Genomic DNA, 24,693 nt, shown 5'->3' with positions numbered 1-24,693 from the left:
CACATATGACCCCAAAACTTCTCTATGTTGAGCATCTCATTTGTGGGTCTTGGGCACATCATGTCTTTCTGGACCATATTCGTTATCTGTAAACTGGGGACATTTTCCCGGCTCACACTGACACTCACAAGGCTGTTTCATGGACAGGAATGTTAAATAAAATTGTTTGTGGATATGGAGAGATTAGTGCTGCACCAAAACAGTAAAACAGTATCTTCTGGATGCATGCCAGTGAACCAGATGTAATTCTTATTACACACAGTCACAGCCTCCCGCCCCATGGGTTTAAACATTCTAAGTGAGGATTGTTTTTAGGATGAAACAAAATTTCCACAACATCCAGCAATTTCAGAAAGGAAACTGATGACCCCTAAGGTAAATGGTGAGCTTGAATTTCTTTAGCAGAGAGAACTAAGTGAGAAGTAATCAGGACTCTTGCATTCTTCCTGCTCCAGCAACTGCAAACTTGGGAGCAATACAAACTTCTTTGGAGAAAATATGGTGGCCAGCCTCAGAGCGTGACTAATTTATCCCTTCCTAGTGTGTCTGAGATGGGGCTCTCACTCTCCTCTAAGGTATCCAGATTCTAAACCAATTTGATCCTCCTTTACTTTGCTTTCATGAAGATTTACCTCTGCCTCAGAGAAAACCTGCAGTGAGTCTCTGGTTTACCATGCTGTCTTTCCACCTGTCTGGCATCGTTACTTGGAGCACCCAGACACGCTTATGCATACACCTTTCCTTCCCACCACTGTTTCCCACTCTTGTCACCACATCCAGGGGAGCAGTCAGACCAGGTCTCTCAGTAGATCTGTTGTGTAGCTGTGTGTTGGCAGCTACATAACACATCCTCTGCGCCTCCTCCCCCCACTTGCTTCTGGCCCACGCATTCATTCCTGCCTTCTTTTCCGAGTTTCTGATCTGGCTGTTTCCTTCCTGTCTATCCAGTCCATTCTCTAAATGACATGTAGTCATTTAACCTACATGTATAGCATTTAAGAGCTTGAATTCTGAAGTACAATGACTTCTCAGGTCTAAGACTACCACATTTTCTGGGTCTATTTGCACATTTTACCTGATTTGTCTCTGTCTCCATTCCCTTATTCATGATATATAGGTAGCAATGGCATCCATAATCAATCCTGCCCCGATGGCTAGTGTGAAGATCAAAACATAACCCTTGTAAAGCCTCTAGGTCGACGTGGTGTATGGCAAGAGTTCACACATTTCTTGCTGATACCTGTGCTCTTGTAGCTGGGTGTCAGGAGAGGAGCTGGAGAGGAGCTCAGAACAGAAGGTAACACAGGAGGATGCACTCAGGGGTCACATGGGACAGAGATCCTTTTCCTGCCAGGAAAGTCAAGCAAGACACTGGGGACAAGTTAAGCATCAAGGAAAATTGGGCATTTTCTGCATAGATTGGAACAAACATGCCAGGCAAAACACAGGCACTGAAGGCTTGTGCAGCCTTAAAAACCCAGTCGCTACTCTCAGTGGGTCCAAGGGTCTAGAGGTAAGCTGAGCAGGTGGGTGCCTCATCCACAGGAAGGGGCTTGTATCCCACAGTGAACACAGCCTAGAGGTTGCAGGGGGAGGTGATGAAGCAGTTAAGCAATCACATTGTATCTTTTAAAGTTGACTCATTTCTTTCAAGGTTTGAAATGTCTCTGACGATTCCAGCCCCCATTGGTAGCTCCCTTTCCTGATATGTTAGAGTAGGCAGTGATCAAAACATTCTACTTAGTACTTGATAATATAAATACAGGGTTTTGTGTCACCCTCAGAGAGTGTTAAACATTGCTGCTTGTCTCCAGAATTAGATCTTAGGCTTCCTGTAAGCAGAGACTGTTTAAGGTTTTTGGTATTCCCTCCCTGTGCTGAATTGTCAGAAAACGTAGCTCCACTTACTGATGGAATCTAAGACATGAGGCTTGAGGAACCCCGCACACATGCAAGCCACACAGCTCACTGGTGGCCGAGCAGGCAATTGATCATATTCAATTCCTATTTCTCTGCCTATATATTAGTAGCTAGTTGTGACATAACCAGGTAGATGTAAGACTATTTCTAACTTTGGAGGCACCATTCAAACCCCAGCCAATCAGGACCCAGGATTTATTGTGCTCGTCTCTAAAGGAATCACACTTTGGGGGAGGGGGTAAAAACGTGGGTGAGAAAGTTAATTGTCGTCCCAGGCATTACATTTTCCAAGACCCCAGAACTCACTCTCTGAGTGTAATCACTGGCAATATGATAGGGGCAGTTGTGGGAAGAGCTTTGACAAACCAAGGCATCAGCAAAACTTGGAAGAGATGATGAAAATCTACATGGCTGATGGAGTGTGAAGGGAGCAGGTCTCAGGCACCGTGTGGGGGTGGGTACCCCACAGCATGAAAAATAACTTATTTCCTTGATTTTCACATGTCATCGGTTGGTTTAATAATCCCTTTTCTGGAAGGAAAAAGAAAAGAAAAATCCTTTCCACTGTAGACATCTCCCAATTTAGAAAAGTTAAAATGTGAAAAGGAAAAAATATGTTCATCTTAAAATCAAAGATGTAGATCACGTGCAGGCATCAAGGATAGAATGCTTGTGCGTCCACTATCAAGCTATCCCCAAACACTGTAGCATGAGTTCAATTCCCCAGCCAGGGAACTGACTCATATGCTGCAGCAGACCTCTCCTGGCCCGCCCACTGCTCCCCTCAGCAGAGTACTTCATCGATCTGCCTGTTCTGCTCCCCACTCTGTCTCTGGTGAATCCTCTCACCCTCTGCATCTCTGGCCTGTACCCCAGTTATGTATGAATAAATAAATAAATCTTAAAAAAAAATAAAAGCATGCTGAAACAATGTCCCATTTAAACAAAACAAAACAAAATTAAGCTCTATCCTCCTTTAGCTGATTCTCTCCACTGAGCCTTTCTGCAACAAAACTAATCCCCTGTCTTACTTTTTTACCACCTCCACCCGCTCTGCTCCAGCATCCTGTCATGAAACATTGTCAGGTTTTCACTCTCCACCACTTCACTAGTCTGCTCCTGTTAAGGTTCCCAAAGGTATCCCTTTGCTAAACGCCAAGGCAAAACCTGAAGCCTCACATCATTAGCGTAGCAGCTTCATCTATTGCCGTTGGTTCTTCTCTCTCCCTTCAATCATCGCCTTCCCTTAGCTTGAAGAACAGGCTCTGAAGTGCTCTCTTCCCTCGCCAGCCTCTCTTTCTGTTACTTTGCTTATCTGCGCTAATCTTCAGACCTCCAACTACCGGGGTGCTCCTGGGCTCCAGCCTCAGTTTACTTCTCTGCAGTTTCTGCACTCACTTCTTCGTCGTGATCTCATCTAGCCTTGTGGCTTTAACTACCATCTGCGTGCTGTGACTTCCGAGTGGATACTCCAGCCTGGCCCCCTCCCCTGAGCCCCGGAATCATGTATCCAACCACCTACTTGGCCACTCCACTGGAATACCAAATAAGCACTGTAAAGTAAATTTATCCAAATTTAAGGGAAGGCCCCACCTTCCCCCACACCAACATGCTTTCTTTCATCAAACAGCCCTGCATGCACCCAGATACTGAGCCTAAAAACTGTGAGGTCCTTCTTGACACTTACCTCTCCTTCCTGATTGGTTCCACCTTCCAAATGGAACACATTCAAACACTTTTTTTTTTTAAGATTTATTTATTCATACAGAACTGGGTTACAAGCCAGAGGTGCAGGGGTGGTGAGAGGCTTCACCAGAGACAGTGGGGAACAGAACAGGTAGATTAACGAAGTACACTGCTGAGAGGAGCAGCGGGCAAGTCAGGAGAGGTCTGTAGCGCCATGTGGGCCACCTCCAGGATGGGGGATGGAACTCACACTGAAATGGTGGCAGCCAACTGGCAGTGTTGCATCCTAACCTGCTGCGTCACCAGGGAGGGCCCTCAACCACTTCTTACAACCTAAGTTACCAAGTTAACTGCAAGTCTCCCATCTGGTCTTGCTGCTTTTGTCTTGCCTTTCTAGAGCCTATTTCCACACAGCCCTCATGGTGACCCTTGTAAAATAAGAGTCAGAAGCTGTCACTTCCCTGCTCAACACCATCACCCCTAGAATAAGTGCCAAGCCCCGCCGTGACCCACCAAACATGGCATGAAGTTGGTCTTGGACCCCTCTGCCTGTGCCTGCCTGTCAGTGGTATTCCAAACCCATCAGCCACCTGGCGTTCTTCAAATACCTACCTCATCAGGGCCTTTGCCCTTGGTTTTCCAATTACCCAGATTGTTCATCTCCAAAAGAGCTCATGCCAGCTCTTCCTACACAGCTCTGTTCTAGCTCCGCCTCTAGAGAAGTTTTCCTTGCCACTTTCTAAAACCTGGCCCTGTCATTCCTACAGAGGCCTCACCCCCGCCTACACTAACAGTACCTCTTTGTTTTCTATTTTCTCTCTGCACCCATTAGCTCTTACAACCTTAAGGGGAAGGGTTTTGCTTTCTTCGTTGCTGTTTCCCTGAAGCTAAAGGCCACCATTGTGGTGGCCGCCCAATAAATGATCATTTAATGAGTTATTGAATGAGTGAATGAATGAATGACTTCTCACTCCTAGGATTGCTTAGATAAAATAAAGCACACAGAGCAGATTCTACCTCCTGGTCAGGTACTGAAAAAAATCTTCAAACACTATGATTAATAAAATGAACGGGGCCATGGCAGGGTCAGCCATTTTGTGATTAGGGGAGCTTGTTTCAATGTCTACATTTCTATGTTCACATTTGGCCTCTGCTTTTTTAGGGACAAAAAGTGGAAGGAAAAGTATTCATTTGAACTCTCTGCTGGGACTTTCACGTGTATGCATTTCTTTTAAAATGTCTACTTAAGTAAAAAATGTCCTATTGACTTCCCAGTCAAATTCTCCAGCTCGAGAGAGAGGCAGTCTCTGACAGTCTGATCCAATTTCCAACCATATTGCCAACAGCAAGGAAAATGCTGCAGGTTTCTTGGCAACATACTAAGCTTCTATAAAACGTGTGTGATTGGGAGAGTGTGGAGAGAACATGAGCACAGGAGAGAGACCAGGCTGGACACATGCCGGCGTCACCCAGCCCTTGTCCCATCCTGGCATCTGAGGTCACACTGAAACATCTGCTATTCCCCCTTGATAAGCACACAGGCATCTTTATTATCTTTAAGTCATTGAAATCCATAAGATAAAGGAAATAATCTCCCTAAAATATAGACTTGCCTTCTCATCCACATCCTTTTCCAACCTTACCACCATAAGAATTTCCATCCCCCAAGTGGAATAACTCTCTTCCAGCACCCCTCACTCAGCCCCTGTCAACCCACTTACAGTGAAGAGTATGGGGTCTGGAGGAAAAAAGATGTAATTTGGACCCTGTTCGTGAGTTGCATAATCTGCCTGAGTTTGGGCAAATTCCTTAATCTCTCTGGGCCTCCTTTACCTCAGGGGTGATACAGCAATGTTGAATGGTTGAGAAGATGAAGGATCATCTCGTGAAGCATTTAGCCCTGCTTATAGTTCATCTCCTTGTGCCCCATAAGGTTCTTTAAAAAGAGCACTAACTTCACATGACAGAGCTAACTTCAAGTAGACAAATAAGTCCAGTCACCCCACACATCAAGAAGGGATAAAGGCACTAGAAACAACTGAATATCTCAAAAGCCATCCTTTGCTTTACTTGATTCCGTGGGTTGGGATTCAGCAGACTCTTTTTCTGTCTCATCTAGACATGTTGTTCCCTACAGAAAAGCAGGATGGTTTTGCTTCTAGGGTCTCCCTTGAATGATGGAGGGAGGACTGGAATGTGTGTTTCCCTTCATCCTTCAGGCAATGTTGCTTATATGGCAATTTGGCAGGTTTCCAAGAAGGACAGAGACAAGGCATCTTGGGCTTGGAACTGATTTAATGTGGCTTCTACTGTCTTCTGTTGGTCAAAATCCCAGCGAGAGGGAATTCAGGCTTTGTCATGAATTCATGATGGTGGGAGTGGCAAAGTCACATCACAAAGGGCAATGGGAAAGGGAAAGGGCAGAGCATGATCTATCCCAAGTTCAACAACTACCACATCTTCTTGGTCTTCTGAGAGAGAAAGTCTGGAGTTGATGAGAGGATTAGATTTGACAAGACCAGATCAACACGTGCCACATGCGCTGGTGTATTTGACCACACCTGGTAGAGGCCTTTATTTGACTACCAATCTTAGCACTTCGTTTTCTACTGCTTTGGGTCATAAGCATTAATTCCAGTCAAGTGGAAGAGTCCCCTTTATAAAAGGAAACCACCTCAAAGGTGAAATAACCTATGGCAGCTCATAAATCACCTAGGTGGTTCATCAGGAAAACTGAACACTAAAGGCTACTCATGAAAAAACGCTAGTGATTATGAAAGACTTTTTAAAAGCCTCGTAGCTGAGATAGAGCAAGGTAGATGGGGGTGCCAACTGTCATGGGGAGCCAGAGTCTGCCAATTCCAGGAACCCATCACTAGCTTTGTTTAAACTCAAGAACAAAGGAAACTCCCTGAAGGATTTTAAGCATATTCACAATTGTGTTTCCAAAAGACCCATCCAGCTCCCAAGTGAGCCAGTCCAGATCTTTCCAAAGTCAGTCCTTTGCCAAACCCATTTTGGTGCCTCTTCACAAATCCCAAAGGCAAAGGAGAAAAAGCTTGTCAAGTCAAAAACAAGTGGCATTGCAAGGGGAAGAGCAGAGAAAGTCAACTGGATAATTCTACATTGTGTCCTACACACACACACACACACACACACACTCACACACTCCTCTGGATAGTTTAGCCAAATTGATTCCATAGGAAATGTAGAAACAGAGGCCTCTTGCTTTGCTGTGTGTGAAGCTGAATGACTGCTAAGTAAGCAGCAGGGTGCCAGGCTATGCAGACTGGTTCTTTGAGCCAAAAGTTCATACAACTAATACTTCCAGTTATCCACATGCAAAAGACAAACAGTATTAAAACCTGAATATTGTAAGTCCACCTGCCAGCACATCGGCTGGGTGTCAAGAGGCAGGCAAAAGGAGAAGAAGCAGAAGGAAAGGCGAGGGGGTCTCTGTGTGGTCTGCATGGCAGGGTGTGGACTGGGGACTGTGAATCCCTCTAGACACTGACATCAGCCACCCACACAGGGACATATGTGCGCCTCTTCAGCTCTGAGGGTGTCAGTGGGAACAGGCACCCTGCCTGGAGCAGACCTCACCCCCACAGCATGAGCGAGCACAATTGAGTAAGAGAGTCTGTTCTGTCATTGCATTGCAGCTCCAGAAACTAAAACGATCACTTTCTTTCAAGACCAAGAGTTTACGGAGCAAAAGTGCTGACAACTTCTTCCAGCGAACTAACAGCGATGCGAAGCTGCAAGCAGACACGCTGGCTGAGGTCAGCCCCAGCTTCAGCCCGCTCCCGGCCCCTGGAAGCCTGACGTCCACACCCACTAGGGCCAACCTGCACCCAGGCAGCAGCGGCAAGGCCCATGCCTTTCAGGAGCACATCTTCAAGAAGCCCACCTTCTGTGACGTCTGCAACCACATGATCGTAGGTAAGGTCTTCCCGGCCCCTTTCTCTAAGCCCTGGGTCCCCACCCACAAACTACCCACAGGTGTTTGAGGAATGACATTTGTGAAAAGGTACAAGAAGCAGGAGCTAGTTCTGACACAGTTGTGGCAAAGTTGCTTGCCCTTCCCCAGGGAGCTCCAATGTCCCTTCCGTTAACTGGCCCAGAGGCTGGAGGTCTGGGTCTCTGTAGTCCCGCAGCTCAGGTCTGTATTTGGGAAGCCGCAGAGAGGGGACAGGGTCATGAGCAAAGCAGTTCATTTCAGGCAAGAGCCTAGCAAAGAGGGAGTCAGTGGGTGGCCACCAAGACGCTGGGCAAGTGGGAGCTCAGTTCTGCAGGAGGACCTGCCGTGAGCACAGGGGTCTGCCCAGGATCAGGTCGATAACTTAATGAATTAAAGGGGGATGACAGAGGATGAGCTATGGGAGGGGTGATTCTGGGAGTAGGGGCCCTCATGGAGAGGCATGGAATCAGAAGATGTGGACCTTGTTCTGTGCATGCACACACAGTAGAAGATATATGGACAGGGCTTCTGTGGTCTCCCCATGGCCATATCAGACCTTGGTTGTGATGCCAGTCATGCAGTTATAATCCACTGATGGCTTAGTAACGTCACGTGGTGAAAGGCCGTTTTGCATCCAACTGGGTAAAGAGCTCCTTTTCTGTTTGGGACACAGCATGGGAAGAATATTGACTCATATTTTGCTCCTGGTTATTCCTGTGACATAATTAGTCCTTTTCTGTCCCTGATAGAATGGGATGAGGGAATGAGGATGGCTGAAAGGAATCAAATGACCTGGATTTGAGTTCTGGGCAGCCGTGTGACCTACAAGACAGTGACTGACCTTCTCTGAAGCTGTGTCATCAGTGCACGTAGAGATGATAATACCATGCATAGGCTCCCTGTGGAACAGTGAACTGGCAGAGGGGAAGCAGGATCTCAGTAAAGGGAAGCTCTAGTGATGGTAGTACTATCATGAGTAGTAAAGGAAAAAGTAATCATCACTCTCCTAAAGCAGAGAAAGGTATTCAGAGAATAAACCAATTTTAGCTTAAAGGGAAATAAATATATGTATATGTATACACACACACACACACACACGACAAGGCATAAATAACTGAAATCATAATGTCCAGGTAGCAAGAAGTAATTAGCCCCTCAAATAGTCAGCAGTGCTTTGCATATACCTTAAGTATTGTCTCTTATCCTCCATTTCATATTCTAAGAAGGATATGGTCAAGCTAGTGGGTGTCTAAAATGAGTGTGATCAGAATAAGGGGTGTATCAAAATAAAATGGTGAGGGAGCTCTGGGAGTTTGGCATGGAAAAGACAGCTGTGCCATGTTGGAAGAGTCGAGAGATTTGTCATATGTGGCTTCCAAAGGGAGAGTTGAAGTGAAAAGGCAAACTTCAGTAAGAATTAACCTTTTTAGCTGATACACTTGACATGCAATTGAATGGATCGCCTTGTGAGTAGCAAATAGTTTAACTTCTGTGAGGCAGAATGATTTATGGCTCCTTTTGAGCAATGAAGTGAAGTCAGATGGGTTAGGAAATAATTAATGATCAAACATGAACATGGCAGACAGATCCTTTCTGATTAAATTATCTGTTATTTTTTGAAGTGAGACTTTGAATGTCTGTTGGTTCTCCAAGAGGACAATGTGTGTCACTATTGAACTTGGACAATCAACAATCCATGGTTCCCTATGAGTCCAGGGAGGCAGGTTTCTATAGTCCCTCCCCTCTTAGCCAAGACCCAGTCAAGAGTGGAGTAGTCAAAAGGGGGATCAATGTCACCCCTCTTGTGACCATGGAACACCAGAAAGCCATCATCTCCCCACATTCCAATTTTTAAGTCACTATTTTCATGTTCTTCCTTCAAATAGGCCCCATTTCAGAACAGTGCGCATGTCCATCATAAATTTCAACAATAATGTTGTGCAACTCTTCTAAAATTCCATTGTTTCAAGAACTTTCTTTTACACTAAGTCAGGCATCTTCAGGTAAGCTGGAGTCTGGCTGGTCCAGATTCAGCTCAGTTATTGCATCTTCTGTATCCTTTACCACCTTCCCTGGGCCATGTCATATTCCTCTCGTGGTGCGGACAAGACGCTGTCTACAAAATGTCTTAAGTCCTCAGGTTGGAGGTGGCACAAAGTCACTTTCACAGACCTTGCAACAGCTGAAGCAAGTTTCACTTTCACAGACCTTGCAACAGCTGAAGTAAGTTACATGGCCAAACTCACATTAAGGGGTGGAGAAGGCCCTCCGCCCCTAGCAGTAGGGACTGCAAGGCCACAAGTGGCAGGTATACAGAGACAAGAGAATGGCACCAATGATCCTCTACCGTGATGCTAAGATGGCCTCTAGATGGCTGTGCCTTTTTTTTTTGAGGTGGTCCTGCCAAACTTGGAGCTTCTGCTTTATGTTTCCACCTGGAGTTGGCTGATGCCTGTCATACGACTGTTGGTGCGGTGGAGAAGGGCATCTCATTGTGCGGCATGAGTGATCACTTAAGTTGGCCTCCAACTTAGGCCTTTGTTTCTGCCTGACAACTTCTGAATGTGATGCGTCACTTTAAATTTCTATCCAAATTTCCACCAGGCCTTTTCAAGGCGGTGCTATTCATAACCCTTAAATAGGTGACGATGAGTCTCTATTTTAAATCTCATTGTGACGAGTGTGAAAAGACAAACAGAACATGTGTTTTTTAAATGAGTAACGGAAATGAGTTCACCTCTGAGGAACGTCACCATCATTATCCTCAACAGATACCCCTCAAGACACCCCTCGCACCAGTTTTGCAAGACTCTATTTTGAAAATCACCAAAAAAGCATGCCTTGTGCTAAAGGGAATGGCACTATATTTTTCTTTTGTCGAATTACATTATATCGTGGCTGCCTTTGAATCTTAAGAAAGGAAGCAGGAAAAAAGTCAAGAAGGCCTGCTGCTCTTTTCAAAGATGCAAGTGAATTAAACCAAATAGTAGGCTCCTTCTAGGAAAGAAGAAAGGGAGTTAGAGGCAGGCATTGTGGGGCAGGGAAGAAGGAGGGAAGGAAAACGTGGCAGGAGGAAGGAGAGGAAAAAAAGAGAAGTTAGAGGTAAATGTTTTCACTTCCTGAAGCAGTGCCTAGAACTTTCAAACCCGTGATAATGGAGCACAAGTGATCTGCCTCTTTTTCTGTTTCTCTTCTTCAAACCTAGTCTCCTGTTCCCATAGGTGTTACTGGAAGATTTGTTTCCTTCAAGCAGCAGGTCACATTCATATTCTAAATTCTAGGAAAACACCTCCTGCTGTTATTCCCATAGAGTAATATTTCAGAAATATATTAAAGCAATTTTCTTTTTCCTTTCCAATGGAAATCAAAGGTTAGGTAATGGCCAAGAAAAATCAAATTTCATTTGTGTAGTTTCTAGATGATGGACATTTGTTTAAAAGTAAAAGTAATATCTGGCATCCTCACTGCATGAGATTTCAAAGCTGGAATGAAATGGGTGTTCACTTTGCAAGGCCTGCCTGTCCTTAGAGCTGAAAGACTCAACATCAGCCTCAAGAAAGTGACTGATAAAAGTAGACGGGCCCCCAGCCTCATCCCCTGCCCATCTGGTTCTAATTCCCTGAACCCCTTCACTCTGGAGCTCTCGCTGGGTTGTCAGCTTTGCCCTTGACCTTGGATGTGACCCTGAAGCCTCTCCTCCCTCATACCTGGGCCCCAGGCCCCTAGGTGAAGTGGCCTTCATGGCAGGTTTTAATTTCTGCTTTTGACTCTCAGCAAAGTTTATAGTTTATTGTCAACAAAAAAGCAAATTGGCTGCCTATAGGTGTTTTCTTTTTAATTGAATAATCCTTTGAAATGTATCTTCTCTTCCTGCATCACTGAGCTGGGTGAGGGAGACAGGCTAGAGTCAGACTAGGCCAAAGGCAGCTGTGGCTGTCTCAACCCCGAGGGCAGAGCTGCGCTGTGGCACCTGTGTGGTTGTGACCTTGGTACCAGGCCTGACTCCCATCCTGTAGGGGCTGTTCCAGATGCATGTGAGTGAGTGGACAAATGAGAAATGTTACCATCAGAATTATGCATATGATGATGTTTATTACATACAAAGCAAGATATTCAAAACATCCAGTAATCTCAATGACTGGTTACTGAACGACCAGACATTGAGGACCCACTCTGTGCTTGGCCCATGGTGTGGCTATCTGGGAACACAAAATCTAATGTCTTGGTGAATGTGAATAAGGAGGCTGAGAGGTAGCAAAAGCCAAGAGCAGAGTAGTTATTCAGAAACTGGAAGAAGTGAGGAAGAATCCCTGCTGCCTTAAGCCGAGGCCTGTTGGAACTTCCTCCACAACAGACGTGCTGTTTGGGGACCTGCTGGGCTTGACAGGTCTCCCCACACTCTCACTGGCCCTCCAAGGCCAGCCCATACCCTACCTCCACCCTGATGATCAGGCTCGAATGTCTTGACACCAAAAACATAGATGGCAGGCTATCTGCACACCATTTGGGCCCAGTTAGGGGAAGTCAGGAGGCCAAAGAAAGCCTTAGAATCTAGCTTTCCTCAATGATGTTGCACACACTTCACCACATGTTCCTCAGTCTGCCTGTCCTGATGTCCATATAGAGGAAGACATGCCACCCCTCAACCCCATTTTAAACATCTTACGAGTATTAGGATTAAAAAAAAGGACCAAATGGTGAAGAGAGTCTTTCTTCCATGCATATATCTGTCCAGGAAATATGTTTCCCCAGATGTCAGTGTCTTATTAATATGAAGGGGGAAATGCAGAATTTCATTTTGTCTTACTAGTAATTGGCCAGAATTTTAAATAACCATATTTGTCAGGAGGAGAAATAGTGGGGGGGAAATTAGACAAAAGTAAAAGAGTGTCTCTCTTAAGTTATCTATCGTGATGTTTGTTAGTACTTTTGAAGATTTCTGGAATCACTGCATAGATTTTTCAGAAAAATAACATTCCTTCTGCCCAAAAAAGAGATGTGTATTATAGAGCCCTTTTACAATCATACCTTACCAGAGAGGATCGATAATATAGGGAGGTATTTGCACTGCATAAATAACAGGCCAAAGAGGGAAGAATATTTGATCAGTATGGTGGTCATTTGTTCAAGTATTTATTTCCCACTTGCCCCCAACTGCAGGCAGCTCAGTAATATATATTCTGCATCCATGTATTTCCGTAATCTTCCATGAGCCACTGTGTATTTTCCCCTTGTCCCATCCAGGAAGAAATAGATAGATTCCCCAGGGCAGAAGAAATAGTGAAGTCAGACTTAGGATAGACACTACTGTGAATCGTGGGTGCATTCTGAAGTTTTCTAAACTTGCAAATGCAGAACCTTTCCTTGACTGTGCCATTGCTGATGCATGCCTTCCAGCTTAGAATGCAGACGAGGCCGTGACAGACAAATGTTGAGGGGCTGCTGCCTTTGAACCCGGGCTTAGTTCATGTTTGGAGATAAGGGATCTTGGGAATAGGCTGAAACCCGTTATAAGGCTGGGACGGTGGAGACCTGGGAAAAATGCAAATCCTGCGTTGCTATTCAACTGCCTTATCAGGGAATGTTCCACTGACCTACTTTAGAATGGTCCCCTTGGTTATGCAGTCACAAAGGGCACCACATCATAAAATGACAGAACTGGGCCAAATGTAAAATATAGGACAGTTAGGACAGTTCTCTGTGTCTATGGCTCAGAGCATCAGGCGTGTGTGTGTGTGTGTGTGTGTGTCTGTGTGTGTGTGTGTATGAGAGAGCGAGAGAGACACCTGTACATTGTGGTCCAGCTAAACTACAATGTACAATGGCTGTGGATGAGGGGTAGAGGAGAAATGCATGACTAAATGCTACCAAAATATTTTCTCTGTAGTTTACCAAACACAGCCAGATAAACAAAGCTTAGTTTACTCTAACATATGCCAGGTTTACCTGAAAAGAAAATCCAGGAGCCTGTAGATATCCTGAACGCCCTGTGCAAATAACATGACAGCGAGCAAGTACGCATGACACAATTACTGTGCACATGTGAGCACAGTCACGAGTTCGAGCTTCCGCTGACACGGCAGAAGTGTCGCTTACAGACTCCCCATTCATCACCAGCTACCAGGTTCCTTACACATAAGACCCAGACACATTGCTGTCCTATTTGGGTGCCATAAAGAGAAGTAACAAGGATCACCTATCATCAAAACTGAGAAGGGACAATGAATTTGGCTGTCTCTGTTTGACCCAGAAGGACTATATGACTTTGTATGAGATCAGCTCAAAATCCTTATGTAAAAGGATATTTCACAGAAAGAATATTTTCTGTGCATGTCTTCTCATTCTAAAAACATAAATAAAAATTACCAGCTGATAGATTTGCTATAAAGATTAGATGAGATGGTGCTCAATTAGGGATTTTTTTTTTTTTCAGGCTTTTTGCTTCTCCCTTATCTTCCTGTTCTGGGCTGCGACTACTCTCCTGAGGTCCAGTCTCTCGCTTCAGCCTGCCAGAACTGGCTGCCCAGATGCCTTGTAAATGCCAAAATGCTTAACTATGTCACAGTGGAACAAAGCAGCTACCTCTCCCGTGAAACCTGCCAGTTCACTGATATCCGCTCTCCTGCTTGGGCAGATGGCACCTGTGTGCTCTCAGCACCCAGCCAGAATCTCAAAGCCATCTGACCCCTCTGCAGCCTTTTCCCCAGAAGTCCCATCCCAAACACACTCTGTCCATTCTACTTCTGGGAATTCTCAGTAGTCAGAGTCCTCTTCTCTCCCCACCACCTCCCCCTTCCAACACAGCTCACATGAGCTAATTCAGGTACTTCCTAAAGTATGTCCTTCTTTCCATCCCTGTTGCCTCATCCCTTTCCATGCAGCTGCCAAACTGCTCCTGCAGCAAACTGACAGTGAATTATATAGCCTTTCTCAGCAATGATCATGTTACCTCATGGCTGAAAGAATCGCCATGCTCCCTCACTTGACTTACTTATTGTAAAAATTTGAGTCGCTAGCAAAGCCCAAATCCTGGCTTTGTCCCATGAGATTTATAGAAAATTAACCACTGTTTTATCCTGAGTGGAACTAGTGAATATCTCAAAGTGGATTATTACGAACAATCTCCAAATACTGACCTGTAAAAAGAAAGGCAGAATGGAGCAAGGGGTCTGGTGGTGAATGTTTCCTTTCTGGCTCTGCTTCTAATAGAGCAAATGAACTTGGACAGCTGGTATACCTTCCCAGCATCTCAATGTCCTTTCATATGAGGTTGAAAATAACAATACCTACTTTCTGGAATTGACTGACAACTAAATCAAGCCATATATGTGAATATACAACATAGTCAACAAATATGTTTACCTTTATTAAACTATTTTCACATATGAAATGTTGACAGTAACAGTATACCATATTCCAAGGAAAGCACTTTGGGGAAAGGATGAAGGTGGTGACCACAGATTACCAATCCATTCTTTGCACACCTACATGGAAATACAAATTCTCCAGGCTTAAGCTGATGTTGCTCTGAGACAGTAAATGAGATTGTGAAAACTGCAGACCTCAGAGACAAGGAGAAACCAGAGTAGCAGAGATTATTAATCCTGGGGTCAGAGGTGTCAAGTCCGTATATTTCCCAGATGGTCATGAGAAAGTGGTTATTCAGGAGGACAGCTCTCAAAGCTTTAAGACAAACCCATGTAATAGAAGAAGAGATGGCGACCTTTCATTACCATGTGAACTGATGACCCAGAGGGCAAAGGCTGTGGACTCCAAACACAAGGCCTTGAGCCAACCCGAGTGCATTACTATTTTTAAAAGCCAGTGTGGGTGAGGAGTGGGGGAAGTAGGGAGAGTTTTTCCACTAGTAGTCAGGAACCGAAATAGGAAAGATCAACAAAGGCATTTATAAACAATGAATGCCATTAATTTTTTAAGCTAAGAAGGGGATGGAAAAGATATAATGTAGCAAGTTGTGGGAAATATAGGCAGGGAGAGATGGCCCAGGGTCTTCACATTCAATTCAATACTTGCTAGGATTGAATTTCCTGGAAAACATGGAAATCATCTTGTTCACTTGGATTCAGAGTAAGAGAGAGAGGGGATGAGTTATTTTTAATCAAGGTCCAATGACTAGAATCCAGCTGAGAAGGAAAATATATTCTTTTTCCCCTCTTTAACAGAAATCTAACTATTGAGTGATATCTAAAGTTTGCGGACAGTCCTGCTTTAATTTCAAAGCTCTTTGCAACGCACTACACAAAGAAGACAGATATGTGATCTAGAACTCCTTAGGGGATGGTGAAAAGTCTTTGTAAGCCCTTTCTTTCCACAGATATTTAGTAAATATAGTAGATCATACACAAAATATTTGTGAGCCAAAGAATATACAAGGTTCTGCAAAGAACCAGTTGTTTACCTGAGCAGCCAGATGTTACTGAGACTTCCATTGAAAACATGGCTTTTGTACAAGAAGAGATGTTGGTTCGGGTCTTCCCAATTGCAAATGCTTTATAATTTCATCTCCTTCAGCATTGTCATATGGGAGTTGGAGTTATGAACCAGGCAGTAGTGATAAGCTCCATTTGAAGGAACACATATGCCAAGGCCCTGTGAGCAGAGAGAATACAGAGCATCTTGGAACTGCAAACTTGGCTTAGGGGACACAGACAGGTAATCAATGGCCAGACTGTAAAGAACCTGATGTGCATTGGAAATTATTTTAGACTTCTTTTTATTATTATTATTATTATTATTTTGCATTCAGTATGAAGAATCCAACTAAGAGGCTATTCCAGAACTAAATCTTAAATGACAGTAGTGGTAGTAGATAGCAAGGGATTCAACTGTGAGGTGTTAGAACTACAAGGACTTGGAATGGATATGTTCTGTGGGAAACAGGAGTTGAGGGGGATTCCCGGTCACAGCATACACACACACACCTTCTAAAGAGGAGAACTCTTACTGGTGGATCCCAGACCTGCCCTGGGCAGCCAGATATGGCCATTTTACAATGTCAGTGAAAAAAGCCAAAGTTACTAAATTGTTCTCTAAATTGCTTCAAAAGGTCTAAGTTAGAGAAAGTAGAAAGGAAGAGGCCTGAAATCTGAGCATGAAGTTTAAGGGATAATTTTAGGGTTGCTTTATATGCAGAAGGTAGACGTAAGCAAGAAAAAATATTTTTAGCATAATATATAAATATTATAGATAAAAAATGTTATATACACGTTGATTTTAATGAACATCTGAAACATGTTATAATGCAATGTTACTTCAATAAATATATAAATACAATATATAAGTAATGATGCATAAGTAAATATTTAAAAATATATTAAAAATGAGAAAATACAAATAAACAAAGGAAAGCTAAAATGCATTTAAAAGCCCACCACACAGATGGAAATATTATCAGTGTCTTCTTATATGCATTGCCCAACTTTCTTACCAATACGTAGATGCTCAATTTAACTGAGTTTTCTAAACATTTTGTGTTTTCGCCTGAATTCAATACTTTAAGACTCTGCTGACCATTATGTCAGTTGTTAATAAATAAAAAATTGTATCAGTAGCCAAAATTATTTTATGCATCTACCAAACTTTCACTGATGACCCTATTTGTGGCATTTTCAATTTCATTTACAAAGCTGCAGTTTTTCATAGATAAATATGTGCACGCATTGTTCCCTTAGGACCTGAGGCTGAAAATGAAATTGCCACACCAAAGAATCATTCATGTATTTCAAGCTTGGGCTACCTGTCACAGATCCATGTGCAAAAGTGCTCTTAACCCACATCTATTCCTGACAGTTACCTTTTTTATTTTTTTTATTTTTAAACATCTGATAGAGAGAAATGGATGGCTTATTATTTTTTGTTTCCAGTCCTTTAATAATGGTCTGCCATTTTTACAAATTGCCAATCGTTGGCACAACTATTTAGTCTGGGATACAACTTCGTACCTCCAAAGGGACATGAGCTTCAGTCATCCGCCACCAAAGCCCCAGTGCCAATACCCCCTCACCTCCCCTCCCTAGCTCTTCCTTCCCTCCCTACTCCCTCCTTCTCTCCCTACCCCAACCCTCTGATAACCACAGAGTCCAAGAATTCATTTCTTTGTGCTTTGCCAGTGTGTTTTCTTTGGTTATTTTATGTCCCACTGCTGAATGAAACCATTTTTTTTTTTAAGATTTATTTATTTGTACATACAGAACTGGGGTACAGGCCAGAGGCTCAGGGGCTCTGGCTTCACCAGAGACAGAGTGGGGAGCAGAACAGGCAGGTCTACGAAGTACACTGCTGAGGGGAGCAGCAGGTGGGTCAGGAGAGGTCTGCCACGCCATGTGTTCTCCTCTGGAGCTGGCGGGATTCGAACTCATGCGGAAGTGGCTTTAGCTTCTCAGTGCAGTGCTTTAACCCGCTGCGCCACCAGGGAGGGCCGAATGAAACAATTTTTAACTACCTTTCACTTTCTGACTTATTTCATTTAACACTCTCACCTCAAGATCCATCCATTTTGCCCCAAAAGGACTATTTTATCTTTTTTAAATAGCTGAATAATATTCCATGCATATATGTTACCACTTCTTTCTCCAGCTGCCTATCAATCCCATGTAGGTTGGTCCCATGACTTTGTTATTGTGTATAATGATTCTGTGAGCTGGGAGGGTGTAAATCTTTGCATATCCATGGTGTCATATTCTTTGTGTAAGTACTTAGAAGTGCTATGGCACTGAATCAGATGCTATTTCCTTTTTTTTTTTTTTTTTTTTTTTGAGGGGCATCCATACTCCACCAATTTAAGTCCCCACCAATAGTGTACAAGAGTTCCTTTGTCTCCAAGTCTTTGCCAACACTTACTGCTTCTGGTCTAATGGCTAAAAGCCATTCTCACAGGCGTGATATCGTACCTCATTGTGGTTTTGGTTGCATTTCCCTGGTGATAAGTGGTGTTGAGCATTTTTTCCACATGCATGTAGGCCATCTGAGTGTCTTCTTTAGAGACATGTCTACTAAGGTCTTCTGCCCATATACCATCTATTAAATGTTTAATCTTTCAATGCCTATTTCTTGTAAGATCTTTCACTTAGTGTCCTTGAACCATATAACTGTCAGTTCATTTATCTTTTGCTTTTAATTTGTAAGAAATGTTCTTATTTTGTAAGAACAAATGAAATGTTTGCAAATATTGTGTAATGCAACATAATAACCTAACTATCTAAGGCAAACATTTTCAACAATATTTCAATCTGCCTTTCAATTTTGTACTAGTGCATAATTGTATCTCAATCTTAGATCAGTATTTCCTCAATATTTATATTGTTTTCTTTCATAAAATCATGCACCTACTCAACAATAAATAAGCTAGTACATTTACTATCTTCAGTTATTATAATAGTTTAACTTGTACGTAAGTTTTTTCAGCCATATAAACTATTTCAGAATATGCCACAAATTATATACCTGGCATTTCCCCAAAACAATTTAACAAATGATTCACCGGCATTTGTTAAATAATTCATTTTTTTACTGCTTATTTGAAAGTCACTTTTATAAAACATTAATTTTTTTTTTATTAAGGTAACACTGGTTTACAACACTGTGATTTTGAGGTGCAGGATCGCACCCTTCAGGTGTTGTTACCACACCCACCACCACGGTGCCATGTCCTCAGCCACAGTCCCTGAGCCCTTCACTCTGCCCTTCTTCCTCCCTCCCTGTCCGGTAGGCCTTACTACTGGCTTGGTCTGTAGGCCTATTTACAGTCAGATCTATAGGCCTTACTACTGGCTTGGCCTTACTTGGCTTTATATTTTGTTTCTCTCTGTTCCACCTCTAGATGAAGCCATCTGGCATTTTCTTTCTCCTCCTGACTGACTTGCTTAGCACCATCGCCTCCAGTTCTGTCCAGGTTGACAGAACGTCCTAAAGATACTTAAGCATATTTTTAGGTTCTCAATTCACTTTATTGGTTCTTCTAATTGCCTAGCACCAATAATCTCATGGTTTAATTTATCATGGTTTGTAATAGATTCTTTTTCAAAAATGTTTTGTTAGTCTCAAGCATTTACTCTCCAGCTTAATTTTAGAATCATTCTGTAAAGTCCCCCACCCAAATCCCATTGAGATTTGAACTGGAATTCTGGTAAATTTGCAGAACTATTTGGAGAAAATTGGCATTATTTCAACACATAGTTTTCTTTTCTTATTTAATTATAGCATGTTGAGTAGTAGTAACATCCTTATCTTCTTTCACACTCAAGTACGGCATTCACACAAAATTATGTATAGGTCCTAAGGTCTTGGATATGCATCTGTGTGCAAGGTTGGCAAAGATCGTTGGCCTTGTGGAGTTGATATTTTAGTTGGGGAGATGATGGATAGATGGACGGATGGATGGATGGATGGATGGATGGATGGATGGATGGATGGATGGATGGATGGATGGATGGATGGATGGATAGGTGAGTGAATGGGCAGATTTTCTATGATTATTGATAGGGAAATATAAACAATGGAAGCAGAAAAGCAGAAAACAAGTACAGAAGCAAAGGGTAGCTTGCAGTTTCACTTGAGGTCACAGGAAGCAATGTTGAGAGATGAGCAAGGCTTGGATAAGGTGAGCAAACTCTGTGAAAGGAGCAATCCAAATGATGGGAACAAACAGAACAAGACCTAAGGTAGAAGCAGGCCTGCTGTTGCCAATATAGCACTGGTCAGGGTAAATGAGGAGCAAAGAGCCTAAAAGACTTACTAGCTACTCTGCACAGAAAACCTTCTCTGGCCCTGATTTTTTTTTTTTTTAAAAGAACATTTAGTAAAAATAAACTGTTATAAAATAATAATAATAAAAAAAGAACATTTAACTGCAGCATCTTCTGAGAGATCCTCCACTCTGCTGTCAGCGTCTCCAGGTCCTTTGAATGTAGTTGTTTTTCAGAGGCGCTGGTACCTCTCTGCCTTTTCTGATAATCATGTCTTTACTTAATTAACCTATCAAGATTCGTTTTAAAAATACTATACCAGATGACAAGATGGCATTTTTCATGCTGTTGTGAATGTCATAGAAAGACTGCCGGTGGCATGTTCGGGGTGGGAGCAACTGACCCCAGATACATTCTGTTCCCCTCTCCCTCCTTCAGGGAAGGCTAAGCTCCCTGGTCCTCTCCAGGCCTCAACCTCTTCTTAATCCCCCATTTCCCTAAAGTCGAAGTAGCAAATGAGTGCAAAGGAATCCCCCCTGTGCTGATAGAATTGAATCCTCACTTCTGATAGCCTGCCCACCATCCGTGCTGAGCATCCCAAGGGCTAATCTGGTCTGAAATGTGAAGTCCAGTGGCCCAACTGCCCATTTTGCCATGATGCCAATGAGAAGGCACGCCCATTCATTTCTGCTTTGCTTTGTGCATGCTTTTGTAAATATTCTCTCCCATTCTCAGACCTTTCTCAGCTTACCCTTTGATATAGATGGCTGGAAGAACTCTCTAGAAGGAGGCCCAACTTGGCACTGCAAACATCAAGGCATACATCAGGGACAGCACAGCTTTCATTTCACACTATCAAAACAGAGTGAATGTCACCCTAAAGGGAGCTACACAAATTTTGTTTTATTTCCCAGTGTATATAAAAGATATGTTTACACTATACTATCATCTATTCACTGAGCAACAGCATTGTGGAAAAAATAGAAATACCTAATTTAAAGATACTTCATTGCTAAAAACAAAACTATCATCTGAGCCTTCAGCAAATAGCAATCTTTTTACCACAAACTTCAATTCATAAAAATTACAATACCTGTGAGCACAATTAAATGAAACACAATGAAATGAGGTATACCTGTTTTTCTAGTTATCTGAGGGATCAGCTTCATACACATAAATAGCTAACCCACGCTAAGAAAATATTCTTCTTCTCTTTCAGCAGTTTGGCTTGCCTCCAGTTGTTAGTGGTCCTAAAACTGTTAACCCATCACATTAATACCTAAATAAAATCTAATCATTGTACATTATTATATGTAAGTATTTAAATATCATTTAATATATTTATACACATAACTATACTATATTTTAATTACATATTATCTATATTTGTAGATACATTATATATGATTTATATTTATAGCATATAAATATAGTAAATAAAATACAGCCTGTATTTTAAATATATTTTTATAAAATATGTGAATATTTATAAAAGAACTAAGGAATAATCTGTAGAAATAATACATTCCCTTCACATTTTATACCATATTTGTGTTCAAAAAGAGAAACTTGTTTGTAAATTGAGAAGCAAGAATGGGACCTGGATGTGATACATGCAGGAGAGTAAAATAAGATAAACAGACTGTGCTCTGTGTTATGCCTCATCCATTCCTCAGTTTGACATGTCCAGTTCAACATAAAGAAATCTGGAAATGATGACGTCAGAGACAGTCACTATTCAGAGCTGCGGATTATGCACTGCCTGCCCACATCACCACACGTGTTGCCTGTTGAGTTACAATTTCCAAAGAAAGAGCCCTGGTGGCCCAATGAGTTAAAGCACAGCACGATGAAGTTATCCAAAGCCAGTGCAGCATGAGTTCAATCCCCAGCCAGGGAGTTGACCCACATGGCACAGCAGACCTCTCCTGACCTGCCTGCTGCTCCCTGCAGCAGCATGTTTCAGTCAGTCTGCCTGTTCTGCTCCCCACTCTGTCTTTGGTGAATCCTCTCACCCCCTGCATCCCTGGCCTGTACCCCAGTTCTTGTGTGCATAAATAATAAATATTTTTTTAAAGAAAAAGAAAGAAATAGCCCCTTGGTTTTCCCACTCTGTGTTCCTGACACCTTTCTCAGATGGGAAGACTGAGGCTCCACGATCAAGTGCCTTATCCAAGGTCAGAGCCAAGGACTCATGTCTGAACCTTCAGACGCTCCAGCATCAACATTTTCTATGCCACCACAATGTCTTTGTGGGATATGTGCATGCCCATAAGATATATCCAGACTGAAACATGCAAATATAATACAGTAGATGCAGGGAAGTTTGAATAAGTTAAAAAACAGCTGTCCTGCCTCTACGCTTCCATATTCATACCTCTGTACTTCTCTACCCTGGCCTGGCTCCATACTTCCTTTAAAAGAATCAGCCAAATGAGAACACAGATTTTATTAAAGTCGTTTATGACATCAATGTCACTTTGAAAAAAATAAAAAGTCTCTGAATAAGTACATATCAAAAATAGAACAGCAGTGTATGCTTATGTTGGCTAATGCACTTGCAGCCCTGACTGCTAATGCATTATTGATCGTGTGAGTAATCATCAGCTTGGAGGGCTTGGCAAGAGAGTCTGCAGTGGGAAGATTCCTCACTTCCCACACTTTCTCTCTGCAAGTTTTCAAAGACCTGCACAAGGTGCTAGAGCAGCAGAGCTTGCAATCCCTTACACGTGTCTGGTGTGTCCCCTGTATCTCCACGGTGACAAGCTCCTCCTGAAAATTCCTGTTCACATTGTTAACTATGAAAACCCAGGTATAACACACCACAAATGAGATCAAAAGGCATCTTCTGAAGAGGGTTAGGAACAGTCACAGTCCCTGCCTCCTCCAGTTAAAATAATATTTTGCATCTATCAGGTAATATTTATTAATCCAGGAAATGTCATAATATGTTGTACAAGAGCCCAGTAATTTTTGTTTAAGATTTATGTTTTCTTTCAGGAAAACATTTGATGCCTAGAAATTCCTTGCTCACTCCCATCTCTCCAACCCCATTTCCATCCCCTGTGGGTACATACCTCCTCTAGGTCATCATGATCATAGACAGCCAAAGTTGAACAGACCAGAGTACCTTTCTAAGTTTACCCTTACCGTTTCATTGGAACAAATCTGAACTGCATTGGAGCAGAGATTTGCTAGAGTACCAGTGGCTGGCAGACAGCCAGGGGAAGAGGCCAGAGAGCTGGTGTCCAAGTTACAAAGACCTGAACCCCAGTCCTGCTTCCGTCCCCACTAGCTACACATCCCTCAACCTCAGTTCACTATTTATAAAGTGGATGGAACAAAAGTTCCCAACTCACATGACCATGGAAATACAAACATGAGAAGGAATGCTCCAGTACTAACTCCCACAGCTTAAAGGTTTACTTACTCACCCCAACTCAACATTTGCACATTCTTTTCCAGTGAAGTTTCCAGTTACCCCTGCCTCCTCCAGTTAAAATAATGTTTTGCATCTATCAGGTAATATTTATTAATCCAGGAAATGTCATAATATGTTGTACAAGAGCCCAGTATTTTTTTAAAGATTTATTTATTTATTCATACAGAACTGGGGTACAGGCCAGAGGCTCAGGGGCGGTGAGAGGATTCACCAGGGACAGAGTGGGGAGCAGAACAGGCAGATCTATGAAGTACTCTGCTGAGGGGAGCAGGAGAGGTCTGCTGCACCTTGTGGTCACCTCTGGGGCAGGCGGGGATCAAACTCATGCAGAATTGGCTTAAGCTTCTTAGTGCAGTGCTTTAATCCGCTGCGCCACCAGGGAGGGCCCGAGCCCAGTAATTTTTAATTCATTCCTGCTTCCTTTCCTCCCCATAAAACCAGGGTATGGATTCGAGTCTCTGACTCCTTCAGTGTGTTTGTGTGTGTGTATCTGTGTGTTTGTATATCCACTGACAAACTCCTTCAATATTAGTTCTACTCGTTTTCCTTTCATTTGTTTTTCTTTCAAATAATTCTTTATTCACATAAGAAGGGGTAGTATCATCCTCTAATGCCATTTGACTTGGCTGAATGAATGTGGCTTCAGAATCTTAGAAATTGTCTCCACATCATTACTTCGCATCAAAGAGTACACGCTTATAAAAGTGGTGGAAATACATTCTGTGTTCTGTATGTATTATTTTTAATTACATTATGAAATGTCATTGACTTCTGTAAATTATTCTGATTGCTTAGATTTTAAAGCCACAGGTTTTTAATTAGGGACTGAAGATACAGAATTTATGTATTCCTTTCCCAGAAATCAAACTCCACATGTAATTCAGGTCATCATTTATATGTTTGAAGCCAGTTGGTTGTTCTTTGTTTTTTGTTTTTTTTTTTTCTTTACTGAATCAGTACATGAAACCGTGGATAAATGT

At 42.6% G+C, this 24,693-nt stretch overlaps 1 protein-coding gene across 1 annotated transcript in view; it reads left to right on the top strand.

The window, feature by feature from the left end:
• Positions 1-24,693, top strand: part of STAC (SH3 and cysteine rich domain) — a 106,379-nt gene that overhangs the window by 31,520 nt on the left and 50,166 nt on the right. The window contains exon 2 of the mRNA XM_004676329.2: positions 7,269-7,548. Within this exon, the coding sequence (XP_004676386.1) occupies positions 7,269-7,548 (280 nt within the window). The remainder of the gene's footprint in view (positions 1-7,268; positions 7,549-24,693) is intronic.

The sequence above is a fragment of the Condylura cristata genome, unplaced genomic scaffold (assembly GCF_000260355.1).
Source record: "Condylura cristata isolate star-nosed mole 26May11 unplaced genomic scaffold, ConCri1.0 scaffold00004, whole genome shotgun sequence".
Lineage (NCBI taxonomy): Eukaryota > Metazoa > Chordata > Mammalia > Eulipotyphla > Talpidae > Condylura > Condylura cristata.
This window is presented reverse-complemented; position numbering and strand designations above follow the sequence as displayed.